Raw genomic sequence first — 13184 nt, 5'->3', positions numbered from 1 at the left:
TTGACACAATTCTTTTTTTTTGGTGCGGTGTGCACTGTAGAAGGTCGGTCTGCTTGCCATTCTCCTCAAAGGCTGTTAATAGGAAGAGAGAGAGAGATGTCCGGTCCGCGGGATAGAGAACACAACAGCAGAAAGAGGAGAGAACAACTGTACAAGAGACTCGGCACTACTGCCACCGCTCGTTGCCCCCCCCCCGGCTTCCTTATGTGCCGCGGCCAGTATGCATGCGAGCGGTTCCTGTGTGAAGAATTCCACTGCCACTCCCTCACAGCAGCGCTGCTTTCCGTGTCAGCAGTAGGGCGAGCCGAGGGAGACGTAAAAGTCAACGACGTTGTTGCGCGTCACCCGCATCAACAGCTGCATCGCCGTGAGGCACTCCAGCACCAACAGCAGGATCTGCGTGACACACACGCTAAACTCCAAGTCGGTGCACTCCGGCAGAAAGCCCAAAAGAACACAGACGAGCAGGAGCTGTGGAACGAGGGTCATAGTCAGGAATGCGACAAGTTCGCCAAAGAGTGTTCGCTTGTTGGCCAGACACCCAAGGTGGAGACGCAGTATCTCCGTGCAGAACCAAATGATGAGCACGCAGATCATCCATATTCGCTGCTGCGACGTGACGCTGGCCACGTGCCAGCGGATGCCAAGGTAGGTGAACCAGACGGGGGCGGAGTAGAAAACGGAGAACATCGTGTGCAAGGCGAGGAGGCCTTGCAGAGCAGGGCTGTTGCGCTGGATAGCATGCTTGTGGTAGGTGCGAACACGCATCTCTTCCTTGGGGAAGACGGTTTTAAAAGGCCAGAGGAGGTGAAAAGAAAGAGAGAACGTGAGGGCTGACGCGTCCACACCCACACAAGCTCAGTCTACAGTACGCAGAAGCAGCACCCTTGTATATGTATATATTCTCCTGCGAGTCTAGGATTTCCTTTTTTTTTGCAGCAAAGAAAAGATGTGCACGCTGGTGGCCACGAGAAGCCAGTTAAGGAAGCCACACTGTGGAGAAAAGATCTATGCCTGTGCACTTGACCATGTGGTACGCGTGTGTTCTTGTAGCCGTGCTTGCAGCTCTCCAAAGGGGACAAGCAGCGCCAAAAGGCTTCTACGAAGTAAAAAAAAGAAAGAAAGCATCAACGTAGAGGGAGGTGAGTCTTTTCATTGGGCACATATGTGAGTGGGCGCCCATGCAGGCTTGGGGTGCTCAGAGCCGTCCTCGGTGCATGCACAGAGCCCCTGGGGAGTGGATGAGATGCGTGAAGCTTTACAGGAGCTCATTTGCTACTTGACTAAGAAAATTAGCAACTATTTCCAGAACACCGTCTAACGTTAAGCCCCTGCGTTCGGCCACATCATCTTGTGCTGAAAAGCGCCTATTGGCGCCATACAAGACCGCAGCAGGTCGCCAGCGTCGCGCGCACGTTGCTGACGCTTCCCACCGGGCCGAAATTCGGCCGTTTCCTTTCGCATGTGCAGTGTTCCTTGCCTTGTTCATGGGCTCTGTGGACGCTGGGATGTAAAATATGTCGCTAGCAAACATATATACATGTATATACGGATATATGCACAACTACAATCAACGAACAAGCAAAAGAAAGCACGTGTGCACCACGGAGGCTTACTTTGATGCGCCATACCGAGAGGAAAAGCGTGAGCCGCTGCCCTGGAGTATTGCCGATGTGGTGTTGGGCTGCCGATCTTTCATGGCCAGCGGTTTGCGCGCGTTGCTGTAAGCGAGGCGCCACAGCTTACTGCTCCCCAGGTCTGTTAGCGCTCTTCTGCGATGCCATCACTGCCTCCCCACCCCCTCCCTACCGCCACCCACTGAGAATGCGGAGCGCCGCCAGCTCCTGCTCGACGCTCGCGCGCCGCAGTCTGCACTGCTCCTTGATCGCCTCTGCCGCTCGGCACAAGAGGCCAAGCTGCACGGCGCTTTCGCACATCTTGTCGTACAAACTGCGCGTGTTGCCGGACCGACGCGTGTGGGCCGCTTTACGGAACTTTTGCACGTCGTCGTACTCCTCGTCCGGCAGCGGCAGTTCGCCTTCGACGATGGAGACGAGCTGCCACTGCCACTCCGGCACGAGACTCAGGAAGTGCGAAAGTCGCACTTTCTCCGCCGAAATCTTGACTATCTCCGGCCGCATCGATGCCTCGCCGATCGGCCGCACGCGCGCGTTGATTTCGCTGGCGAGCAGCGCCGATGTCTCGCGGCGCTGCTCGCGGCGTTCAAGCCAGTAGGCGCGAAGCTTCAAAATGAGGTCGCGTTCTGCTTCTCGCTGCTTCACCAGCGCCGCCGGCGGCCGTCCGCGGCCACGCTTGCGCACCACAGGCGACGTGACTCCATCGCCGCCAGTGAGCAGCCCGGTCAAGTCCAGCGCCAGCGCCTCCGCCTCCGCCTTGTGGCCTAACTCAGCAGACCCGACGGAGTTGCCGACGGAGTAGCCGTAGTGCTTCCTACAGTAGGGAGAACACCTGGTCCAGTTGGTAGTGCCCATCAGGGGGCTGCTCAGTGAACAGCCAAGCGAAATCGGTTGGGTGGTGGCGTCTAAAGTTGATGCGCCACCTCGCGCACCGGCGCTCGTGCGGCGTGGGCTGGCAGTCGCAGGAAGAATGGGCAGCTCAGCTTGGCAATCCACGGTGTGCGCTTCGGCTGCGCAGGACGCGTGCATCGCCTCAAAGCAGTGTGGGTGTGAACACTGGACACATCGGCCACCTAAATGCTGGCAAAACCGGCAATTCATGGCGCACTTGTGCTTGCCGACACGGCGAAGCGGGTAGACGTACGGGCGCATCTGCATATCGACGAGCCCGTTGCGTCGCAGAACGGTGACCTGGGGATGTACAGCCAGCTCCGGCATGCTCAAGGCACACACCGCATGGCAGACCGTGTCAAACAGCGCAGCCGCCGACGACGAGCGGCCGTGGAAAGCGGGCGTCTGCATGGAACTAGGCTTGACAGCGTCGCTGTCGTCCCTTAGTGCCGAAGGGACATAGGGCAGAAGCACCCCACCGGCGCGGCCGCATATGCAGCACATGCCTGCGCTTCGTTTGCGGTGATGGGCGTAAATGGTGCAGCCGTCGCATATCCATGCCTCCGGTAGCTTCGGCGGTTCTGAGAAGAACCAGCAGCGCAGATGCGCGACAACACCGCAGTCGCTGCACCGGAGTCCTCTGCTCTGAAGGTCGTGCGACGGGGACGCGATCCCTGCGGACACATCACCGAATGCCCTCTTGGTGGGCAGCACGAGACCTGACGGTTGCGGGGCAGATGTGCCCCGCGCATGACCGCCGCCGACCCTCGCGCCGCCTCGTGCAGTCGGTGATGACGAGAGCGCACCAGCCAAGTGCGTTGCCCCGCCTCCTCTTTTCTGGAGAGTGTTGACACCGCCTGTACCACGTTCCAGTGCACCGGACCGCGACTGCGACGTCAGCAGTTGCACCGGCTTGGAGCACAGGGCGCACAAGCGCACTGCAGCGTCCCCAGCACTAGCCTTGTCCTTGCCGTTCTGCCGTCCCGAGGTCGTATGCCGTCCGCTGCCTGCCGCGGCGGCACCAGTGGGAGACGAAGACTGTGTACTCAACGAGTGGCGCCCCTCACCGTATCCGGGGACAACAGAGTCAGCGGCGGCGGTGCCTGAGTCTTCGGGAGTGGCAACACGCGGCGTCGCTGCCCTAAGGAGCGAGGAAGCGTACGCCCACTCGAGGTAAGTCACGCCGCGCTGGAGGCTCTCCGGTGCGACGTTTTGACGCTCGCACCAATCGTAGTCGACATCATCCAGCACATACCGCACACACGTCTCCATATCATGCGACCGCACCAACTGATACGGTCGATGCTGCGCAAGACGCTCCGCTGCCCATCCGTGTCGTGACGGTCGAGTGAATACAACCACAGCTCCGTCCCGCCCTTCCTCGGTGTCTCTCTCTCGCTTGACGGGGTGGGGCTTTTCGGCCTTCAATGTCGACTGGTGGCTTTTGCGGTTGGCGCGCCCTGACGAGCGCTCCACCGTCTTCACCTCTGGCGGTGGCGACACAAGGGCAGACTGCGCCTGCGGCCGCGTAGCATCCGTCGCCTCTGGCTCATCGAGGGGATTCGGTCCATCAATGATGTCGTAGGGTTTGCACTTTTCGATGAAGTCGCTGCGATCTTCGAGAATCGTAACAGGAATAGCTGTGTCGTACGCCAGTTTGCTGGGGATGTAGTCGACGGTGTTCTTCTTTAGCGCCGTCGCCTTCGTGAGCTGCGCAGCGGCCGCCATTTAATTGCTACACGAGACTAAAGCAGACATGCAGTAAGGAGCGCTAATCCACAACACGTAAACCGCGGCAGAACACAACAAACAACAACACAAAAATGACCCGAAAAAAAAAAGGTGCCCGACGTCCCGAGGGGCACTGCGTTGTCACGGTCTGCACGGCACCAGCAAAAAGGAGAAGTAATCACTAACAGCAGCGCACACGTCCGTAGCGCGCGCAACGAAGCCCTGCGCCCTGCCGTCACAGACACAAAACAGGAGCGAGAGAGAAAAAGGGAATGAATCGGTAGAAACGCTTTACTATGATATCCCTCGTGCCGTCTGGCTAGACGGTGTGCGGCGGTCGTGGCAGTGAGATAGGGGATGGGACCGAGAGAGAAGCGACGCGAAGAAAAGCGAAAAAGAGAAGGAGAAGGGGTGGAAGACACACAAAGGCTCAAACGCAGTCGAGAGCAAGGAACGGGCCGGAGGGGACGCTACTGCGAGACGGAGGCGGATGCAGCGCGAAAATAGCAACAACAACAAAAAAAAAACCTACGACAAAGAGGGTGAAAACAGATGAGGGGAAATGCAGAGATCGCGGACAAGGCACGAAACGGCCACCCAAGCCCCGGCACAGAGGACGGTGCAAACGCGAAAGAGACGTTGTGGGAGGGAGGGGTAGAGGGGGAGGGCGCCGTCAGAGGAGCAGCAACCTTCCCCTGGAGGCCAGTGAGGGGAGAGAGAAGGAGTAGTTCGCCTCCCCTCAACGGCACAAAGAAAACCGAAAACAAGTCGGTGTCGCACGCGAGGAGAGCGTGTGCCGTTTGTGTGTTGACGTAACCAAGCGCGCGCCCGGCAAGAGTCGCAGCACGAGTGAGCGCTGTAAGGTTGAAATATCAAATAAGCTCCCCTCCTCTCCCGAGCAAAGGATTGCGTAAAATGTTCTTGCAACAACATTGGTGGGTGGGTTGTGCGCATCATGAACAAAAGAAAAGCGGACAAGGAGAACGAGCGGATGATAAGAATGCTCGCATGCTGCGTCGCGCATGGTCTTTGTGTGAGTGTATGCAGCTGCTTTGGGCTACTCGTCGCTGCTTCGTTCTCGTTGACAGAAGGTGCCCACATGCACGGTGAAACGTATGAGTGACCGACTTGGTGCCTCATCCATGTGTCAGCAGCAGCGTCGTCTTCCGTTGCGTGGCACGCGGACATCAAGACAGTCATGCACGCTGCACACGCACCTACTCACCTCATCAAACCCAGGGACCGAATCATGCCCGCAGAAGCCGTTTCGCATTGCGTGCGGACATATTGGGGCGCCCTTTTCTTTCTCTAGCGGTTTAGGATCAATTACACGAGAAGAAAAACAGAAGCTTTTAGGAAAGAGGGGGAGCGGTACCGCTGCATAGCACTATCCCGTCTTTTTTTTTTCATCGTGTGCCAAACGTACTGGACAGCTCAAACCTACCCCATCATGCATCCCGTGCAGACGACGCCGTGAGACTTCTTCTTTACCTCAAACACGAACAGCAACAGCAAAAGACACCCGCTTGTCACGTGTGTAAACATCGTGAAACAGGGGCGCTGCCGAAAGATGAAGGATACTCTTTTTTTTTTGGTTGTTGTTTTTTTTTTTTTCGTTGCGGCCAGCCGTTTTATGACGGCCACAGAGGGCGATGGAGGATGAGAGTCACCCATGAACTTTGAAAGCGCGGCGTGCAGCCAAAAAGAGAAAGGGGGAAAAGAGAGCTCTCTGCATGGCCACGTGCGCGTTCTCTACTCACCCGCGGTCGCGGTGCTTCCGTGCACTTCTCACCCGTCGGGTCTCATCGATAGCATCGCAATCAAACAGAGATCTGCCTTCCTCTTTCGGGTGACCGGCGCGCCTCTTGTGCTTCCACTCTGAGCTAAAGCGCGTAATTCGTTACTTTCTGACGCTCACCGACAGAGAGGATCGGCACTGTTGGTGCGATGGTCATGCTCTGCACGAAGCCGTGCCGTGTCGAGACGGCTGGAAAGGACGGCACCACGTTCAATTCCGGCATCCGTGCGAGACGGAAGCCGCCCTTCTGCCCGCGTGTCGCAAAGGCCAGCACCGAGTCGCCCTGGCTGTCTTCGCCGAAGCATAGGCATGAGATTGGGGTCACGAGCTGCTTCAACTCGCGGAGCAGTTTCGGCCGTGATCCTGCCGCCACCGAGGCCGCCGCCGCCGCTGCCGAGCGCAGCGTAGCGCTGTCGTAGACACTCACCACACCACTTGCAGAGCCAATCGCCATGGCGCGTTCACACGCACCTGATGAACGAGAAGCTGAGAAGCCGCAAGTTGTAATGTCGAGTGCCGCGTTGTCCGTCAACTCGCGGGTGAAACGACTGAGCTTGCGTACGTCGTAGAGTAGAACCTTGTTGTTGGTCGCGATGGCCAGCTCTGTCGAGGAGAGAAAGGTGACATCCACGACTGCCGTGTCGGCAGTGATGTGGCTAAGGACGCTGCCGGAGGAGAGCGAGGCGAGCGTCACCGAAGAGCCGCGCGCCATCGCCACGCCGCGACTCACGGGGTCGTTCGGCCTGCAAACCAGCTTCGAGACAAAGAACTCATCTCGCGTGTTGTCGCGTCGGCCGTTCCGATGCACCGCAGTATCGCGGGTGTCGAGGAATGCCAGCGTGGTCAACTGTTCTGTGGCAATGTTCAGCAGCTGGGGCGCGTACGCTTCATGCGCTGCGATGAGCACCTCCTCACCATTCTCGGAGAGCGCCGTCGTTTCTATCCTTTTGTTAACGTGTACCTTGGAGAGCTGCTCCACGAACCCACCGGCGGCGTGGAAAGTGTAGATGTGCTGGTTGCCGCCAACGACTGCCAGCTGGCCGTTACGATGCCAGTGAATCGTGCGTGCCGAGTCACGAGGAAGGGGCAGCAACGAGAGCACTGCCGGCACAGCACTGTGAGGTCGGTCGTGTTTTGACGACAGGAGTGGCTCTTTGCGCGACAGCAAGGTGTCGAGATCGTCGCTGCGGAAGCGTTTGCGAGCCAGCGCCTCCGCGGAGCGCCGGTAGCCCGGAACGGCGCCTTCGTGAGAGTCGGACTGGTCCTTGTCTGCGCGTGTCGTGTCGCTAAGTGCCCACGCCGGTTTGACGTGACTCTCCTTGAAGAACGCCGGCGTCTCCTGCTCCACTGGTACATCCTCGTCGTCCACCCAGGCACGCTGCGGTGGTTTCTTGCACGTGGCAGCAGCTAGCCCGTCCTGACACGGCGCCTCCGAATCGGACATTGAGCCCGAGAAGGCGAGGAAACAAAACGACAGAGACTATCAAAAAATAAAAACAATATATTAAAAAAATCTGTGAGTCCAGGCGGCACGACCCCTCAGGAAGACACAAACATGCACGCCAGAAGAAGCGGCCGACGGTGATCAATGCGCTCTGTGCACCAGCCGTCTAGACGTACGACACACGAACACGTATAGAAAAACAAGAGGATAGCACGGAAAGGAGAGGTGGAACACGAGAGCGTGTGGGGTCATATGGCGAAGGAGTGATGCCCGAGGTAGCCGGAGCGGCCTCGCTCGGAGGCGCGCCACGTCTCGGATGGATCACGAGCACTCTCGACGAGAGCAAAGCGGTCGCATAGGTCTGTCAGCACGTGTCTACCTGTTCGTACGCCCTAGAAGGATGTGCCCCTCCCATAAGTCCTGTCCGTCGCTTCTCTTTTCCGATTTCGATTTGAACATCGTTGTCCACTAGCAGTCCAGTGCAGCACCCGCACACTAAACGCGCCCATCGCCTTGGCTGCTACCCCAGGGTTTCGCAATGGTCAAGCGCACGCGCACATCCGTTCAGACGCGCGTGCACACCGACAGCACTGCTCGAAACGGAGAGGAGGCGCGTAAGAGGGGCGGGAAGCGAGGGTGAGACAGGAAGGCACAAAGGCGCTTGAGTACATGATTGTCTCGACCCAAAGGACAGAGAACACGAGAGATGAGCGGTAGTTGGCGGAGATGGATGAGAGTCAGCACAGCGGCATTCTCGCGAAGGGAAGGTACGCTCTCGGTACCAGAGGCAAGACAGAAGAGAGGGTGAGGGGGCGGATGCACGGCCATTTGTGAAGCGATGAGGGTTGACTTCGAAACGGAAATGCTCGGAGATCATCATCGACATGCAGCCGCACCGCAGATACGTTCGACTACGTGCTTACACCGCTCGTGACGGACTCGACATGGCACCACACGTCCGCAAAGTGCGTGAACATGAGCGCCTCCAAGCACTCCACCACGTCTTCGGTGAGGTGGTGGGAGCATATTTTTGAGTAGCTTGTGAGTCGATCCACTTCAGAGAGACTCTCCCACGCGGTGAACGGGCAGATGCATGAGCCGTCCGGCTCATGTGGCAGACGACTGCGTGCAGTGGAGCTGACGTTGTCGCCGTCGTCAGCACAAGACGCCCTCACGTGCCAGGCATTTCCCCAGCCATGCAAAATGTCCCTTAATGTGTAATAGCGATGAAGAAGGTCACATGTCAGAAGACGCTCTTGCTGCGCTGCCCAGATCGCGGCCAGATGTCGGTAAACCGCAGAGTTCTCGCGGCTCGACTGCTCTGGCGAAGAGGCTTCTACCGCAGCGCTGCCCTTGACTGCGAAACACAAATGCAACTGCAACTCCAGAAAATTGGTGATGGCCGGCCATTGATTCGACTTCCGCCATCGGGCAGGTGCCTTCACATCGCCACTTCGTGCGGCGCCGTCCACAGCTTCCCTCAACATAGTGCGCACCACAAGCTCTTCGAAGAGGCGCAGCCGATCACACCACGCGGCACACTTCTGTCGGAACGTCAGGAAAGCCGCACTCGGCGAGAGGCGCTGTAGCTTCACAAGTTGCCGACGACCGTGTCGAAGGGCGCGCTCGGCCAACTCTTGTCGTGGCACCAAGTCCGTTTCGATGCTGTGGCGCAGCCTGGCGGCTTTCCACAGGAGTCGCTCTTCCTCCGACTCAAAGCAGCGAGCCTCTTCCCTCACTGGTGTTCTACCGGCCGCTTGAGGCTCTCCATCAGATACGCCGCTTTTATTATCGACAGCAGTATCTGCAGGAGGTTCGTGGACGTCTTTCCTCGTAAACTGCAGGCCCGCCGAAAAAGGAGTCACTCTACATGCGGACATGGACATGGTTTCCTGTCCCGAGGCGTGAGTCTCCTCCAGGGGGTGGCGTGCGGAGCGGCACAAAGTAGGGATGACTCTGGGCAGAAATACGCCGGAAGCAATTCGTTACATACAAGCACTTCTGAAATGGAGGATAGGGGAGTGATGGTGAGATCCTTGTCTGGCCACTGCAGCCATGATTGACAACGGCAGTGACCGCATCAGGATGGAAAACTACTGCAGTGTGCAACACTTGTCTGACTTTCGCGGATCTGCGATACGAGTCAGTGCCTCATCATTGCTTGTGCTGCGACCAGAAGCGCACGGCTTCTCTATCTGTCTCTATCTTCATCAGAGAGCGAGTCACTTGCATTTAAGGCACGGCGGGTCACAAGCACTGAGCTTCAAGTCAAGGCGTCTCACCGACTGCACCCCAGATGGCCGGCGCCTTTTTTTTCGTTGTCGTTGTTGCTGTTGTTTTTGAGCGTGTTGGGGTGGTATAGGTGAGGTTTGTTTTAGTAGCCTTCTTTGTAACAGACACACATACAAAAAAATCTCACACACAAAAAACAAGGAGCCACATTAACACGCACGAAAAAAAATCCGAAGCAAAAACGATCAAGAAAAAAAAAAGAGACGAACAGGACATGGAACTCAGTAGATTTCACACCGTGCGCACAGCTCCAGCGGCTCAGGAGAGAGAAGTGGGGGAGAGAGAAAAACAGACATCAGCACGCACTCCACTTATACAACAACGCAAGGTGTCCTCTTAAAGCTCCTTCCTTATCACCTTCGCCACTTCTTTTTGTTTTTTTTTTGTAAGGCCACCCATTCACTCCATGATCTGTGGCGTTTCCTATGCATATATATCTATATATAGATAGATATCTATATATAGAGAGAGAGATATATGTACTTCTGGATCCCTTTTCGCCTTGCGTCTCGCGTCCAATGCGAAAGCGCACGGCGCTCATAGACGGTCGGCAGGACGCAGCACACCAGCATATTCAACGCACACCACGAGAAATGAAAAAAAAAAACAGAAAAAGGAAAACGCAAAAGTCTTCCCAGATGCGGCGTAGAAGACGGACAACGACGACGAAAAAAAAAAAACAGGAGAGTGAGCGGCGGAGTCGCACACTAACACACACATACAGATTCACGCAAGTAAAAAAAAGGTTCTCGCTCGCCCCGCGACCACCACCACCCTGACTAGCAAAAGAAAAAACGTCACACTCGGAAGAGGTCGACCCAACGACTGCAACACCATTTGAAGTAGACCTGGAGTACAAAAGACGTCAACAAGTCTCGTAGATCCTCCAGACAGCACCCAAGAGAGTCCGAACACGCAAAAAATGAGGAAAAAGAAACAGCAGCACCACTAGATAAAAGACCCGTTTCAACAATGCGTCGCATAGACGAATTTCTTTGCTCAGCGTGCCCCCTCCACGGCAAGCCATGAGCTCAAACGCCGCTCTACCACCAGTTCCCGGTCCGTCACAGGCCTATCCGCGCGGTACGAAGCACCCCCCCCTCCCCCCGTCACGGCACACACGTTACAGCAGTGCACCGACTCAGCCATCTCGCAGCAGGGCCCCTGCCTCACACTCGACCCACCCACCGCACAGACGCCCTCCCATCGCGAGGGTCGCCACCCCTGCTGCATCCCCTGTGGGGCGGCTCAGGCTAACCACGACGGTGGGCAGTGCGAGGGCCGGGTAGGATGCACGTTCGAGCCACGCTGACACTTTGCCTATCATATGGATGGCACAAGCGTGCTCACTGTCGCATGTCGCTCCCACACAACACCGTCCAGAGCCTCACCGACGACATGAGCAGCGATGCATCGCTCCCAGCTCCCCACGGCGTAGGGTGCGTGACCCTGTCACCACCACAAGTGGCCCGGCATTTGGCAGGGGGATCGAGGGAGGAGGGGGTCTGCATGGCATCCTTCCCAGAAAGCCTGCGGCTCGGGGCTGTGTGCCTACCACGCACTGAGGTGTGTGCCGCTGCCCTGAGAAACTGGCAATCCCTTCAAAAATACATAAGCGTGAAAGACGCGGCGAAGAAAGAGAAGAAAAAGAAGAAGGTGCTGGCACTATCGTGTGGCATAAGCATGGAGGTTGGAGACGAAGAGAACGGAGGAGAGCGCAGGGATGGGGTAGACAAAGATAACAGAAATGGAAACACAAAGGCACAAAAAAAAAGAGGGGGCTGAGCACGTCGCCAAAAAAGTGCACATGCGCTACACTGCACATACAGAAGCAGTGATAGTGGCCGTGAACGGGAGATCGCTAGTCGCCGCGGTGGCCGCCCATTGCGCATGTCTACCGAAAAAAAAAGAGAAAGCGGCAACATAAGAGAGTCTAGCTGAAGGAGCGACAGGGACGCAAGAAGGGGAGATGGAGAAAAACGAGAGATCAACACATGTGCTGTTGAGTGGCCCAGATCGTGGCGGGGGCATTCACACCAAGGTCGCAGTAAGAGTCGTAAAACACGAAGAGGAGTGAGGGCAAGCCGCACAATTCATAGTCGAAAGCGAGAAAAATAATCTGACGGGGAGAAAGATGGGTAGAGCGTGACAAAAACGGTCGAGGGGGACACCAAGAAAGCGAACCGAGAGGGGGGTAAAGAAGGGGGGAAGAGGACAGCGGTAGGCAACAAATGAGATGCTGGCACGAACCCTACCGAGGGGAACAGCAGCACCAGTACGCGAAGACGCCCAACGATCACGAAGCGAAGGTCGACCAAAGCAAGAGTGAAAGGGGGAAAAACGCTTGTGTGGTTTGGGGACGTCTCCTTCACCGAAAAGAATGACTTTTCACACGAATCACGAAGAACAAGGTTGGAAAAACATCCAAATGGTCGCCATGCGGAGATGCGCGCATCCATGCTCGCTGAAGGTTATCGAAGCTCTTCATCTTTGATGCCCGTTCTGGACGGAGAGCATACGGCTTCTTACCTGAAATCCGCTCCCCCCCCCTTTCTACCGCTTCCGGCTGACGCACCTAAGATGCAGACGGGAAGGGGAGGGGGTAGTGCGGAAGCCGATGCAGCTTGACGCGGCTTCCCTTTTGAATGCTTTACTCTCTTTGATCAGCACATGGCAGCCGCGTCGCGTCGCAGCATGGAAAAGCTAAGACAGCTTCGAAAATCGCGCAGATCTCTCATTTGCTAGCGATCCACATGTCTCGCAAGAATCAGTCGCCCCCTCCTCCAGCCCTCTCCTCTCTTATCCCCTAACGGTGCCTATATGCAAGACCGAAAAAAAAAATAATAATAATAAATCCCGCACCATGAATTACGAGATTACGCGTGCAATCCGTTCCTGTCGCTTTCGTTTATTTGGCGGTGTTTCTTTTTTTTTTTTCCTTTCTTTTCCTTTGTTGTTTTTTTACTTATTCTTTTTTTTTCTCCTGGTTTTGGTTGATCTTCATCTGTTTTCTCTCTCCCACCTTGACCACTGCAACGGGCAAAGGAAAGAAAAAGAAGCTCCCTGTCGGAGGACCTCTTAACACCCCACAAGTTCGCCTCCGTTTCTCCGTCTCGTTACTTTACTTGCTGCCGCTTTTTCCCGGGCTTGGGTGTGTCGGCTTTGTAAGGAAGAAATGTAGTCAAAACAAAACACACAAAAAGTAAACAGTGACATCTATAAAGGGAAAGTGAAGAAACCTCGGTGGGTCGACGCACATACGCGCCGATACGCAACACGCGTGACACGACGCGCGGGCACATATCGATCGCACAAGCGCGAGCGAGAAAACAAAAACGCATCGCTTGTGCTCATGCCCCTGGGCGAGGAAAAGCATCGCATTGCAGCTGCT

General features: G+C 56.4%; 4 protein-coding genes across 4 annotated transcripts; all 4 read right to left on the bottom strand.

The window, feature by feature from the left end:
• Nucleotides 1–288: 288 nt before the first annotated feature.
• LDBPK_364830 (hypothetical protein, conserved) lies at nt 289–768 on the bottom strand (the record flags this gene model as incomplete). Its single annotated transcript, XM_003865549.1, has 1 exon — nt 289–768. The coding sequence occupies one exon, from the start codon at nt 766–768 to the stop codon at nt 289–291; it is 480 nt and encodes a 159-aa protein (XP_003865597.1).
• A 1037-nt stretch (nt 769–1805) lies between these two features.
• Nucleotides 1806–3800, bottom strand: LDBPK_364820 (hypothetical protein, conserved; the record flags this gene model as incomplete). The annotated part of the gene is made up of 1 exon (XM_003865548.1): nt 1806–3800. The coding sequence occupies one exon, from the start codon at nt 3798–3800 to the stop codon at nt 1806–1808; it is 1995 nt and encodes a 664-aa protein (XP_003865596.1).
• A 2342-nt stretch (nt 3801–6142) lies between these two features.
• On the bottom strand, nt 6143–7501 carry LDBPK_364810 (hypothetical protein, conserved; the record flags this gene model as incomplete). The annotated part of the gene is made up of 1 exon (XM_003865547.1): nt 6143–7501. The coding sequence occupies one exon, from the start codon at nt 7499–7501 to the stop codon at nt 6143–6145; it is 1359 nt and encodes a 452-aa protein (XP_003865595.1).
• A 911-nt stretch (nt 7502–8412) lies between these two features.
• Nucleotides 8413–9381, bottom strand: LDBPK_364800 (hypothetical protein, conserved; the record flags this gene model as incomplete). Its single annotated transcript, XM_003865546.1, has 1 exon — nt 8413–9381. The coding sequence occupies one exon, from the start codon at nt 9379–9381 to the stop codon at nt 8413–8415; it is 969 nt and encodes a 322-aa protein (XP_003865594.1).
• Nucleotides 9382–13184: the final 3803 nt, after the last annotated feature.

This window comes from Leishmania donovani, chromosome 36 (genome assembly GCF_000227135.1).
Source record: "Leishmania donovani BPK282A1 complete genome, chromosome 36".
Classification (NCBI taxonomy): domain Eukaryota; phylum Euglenozoa; class Kinetoplastea; order Trypanosomatida; family Trypanosomatidae; genus Leishmania; species Leishmania donovani.
Note: the sequence above shows the minus strand (reverse complement) of the source record. Positions and strands in the feature narration are given on the sequence as shown.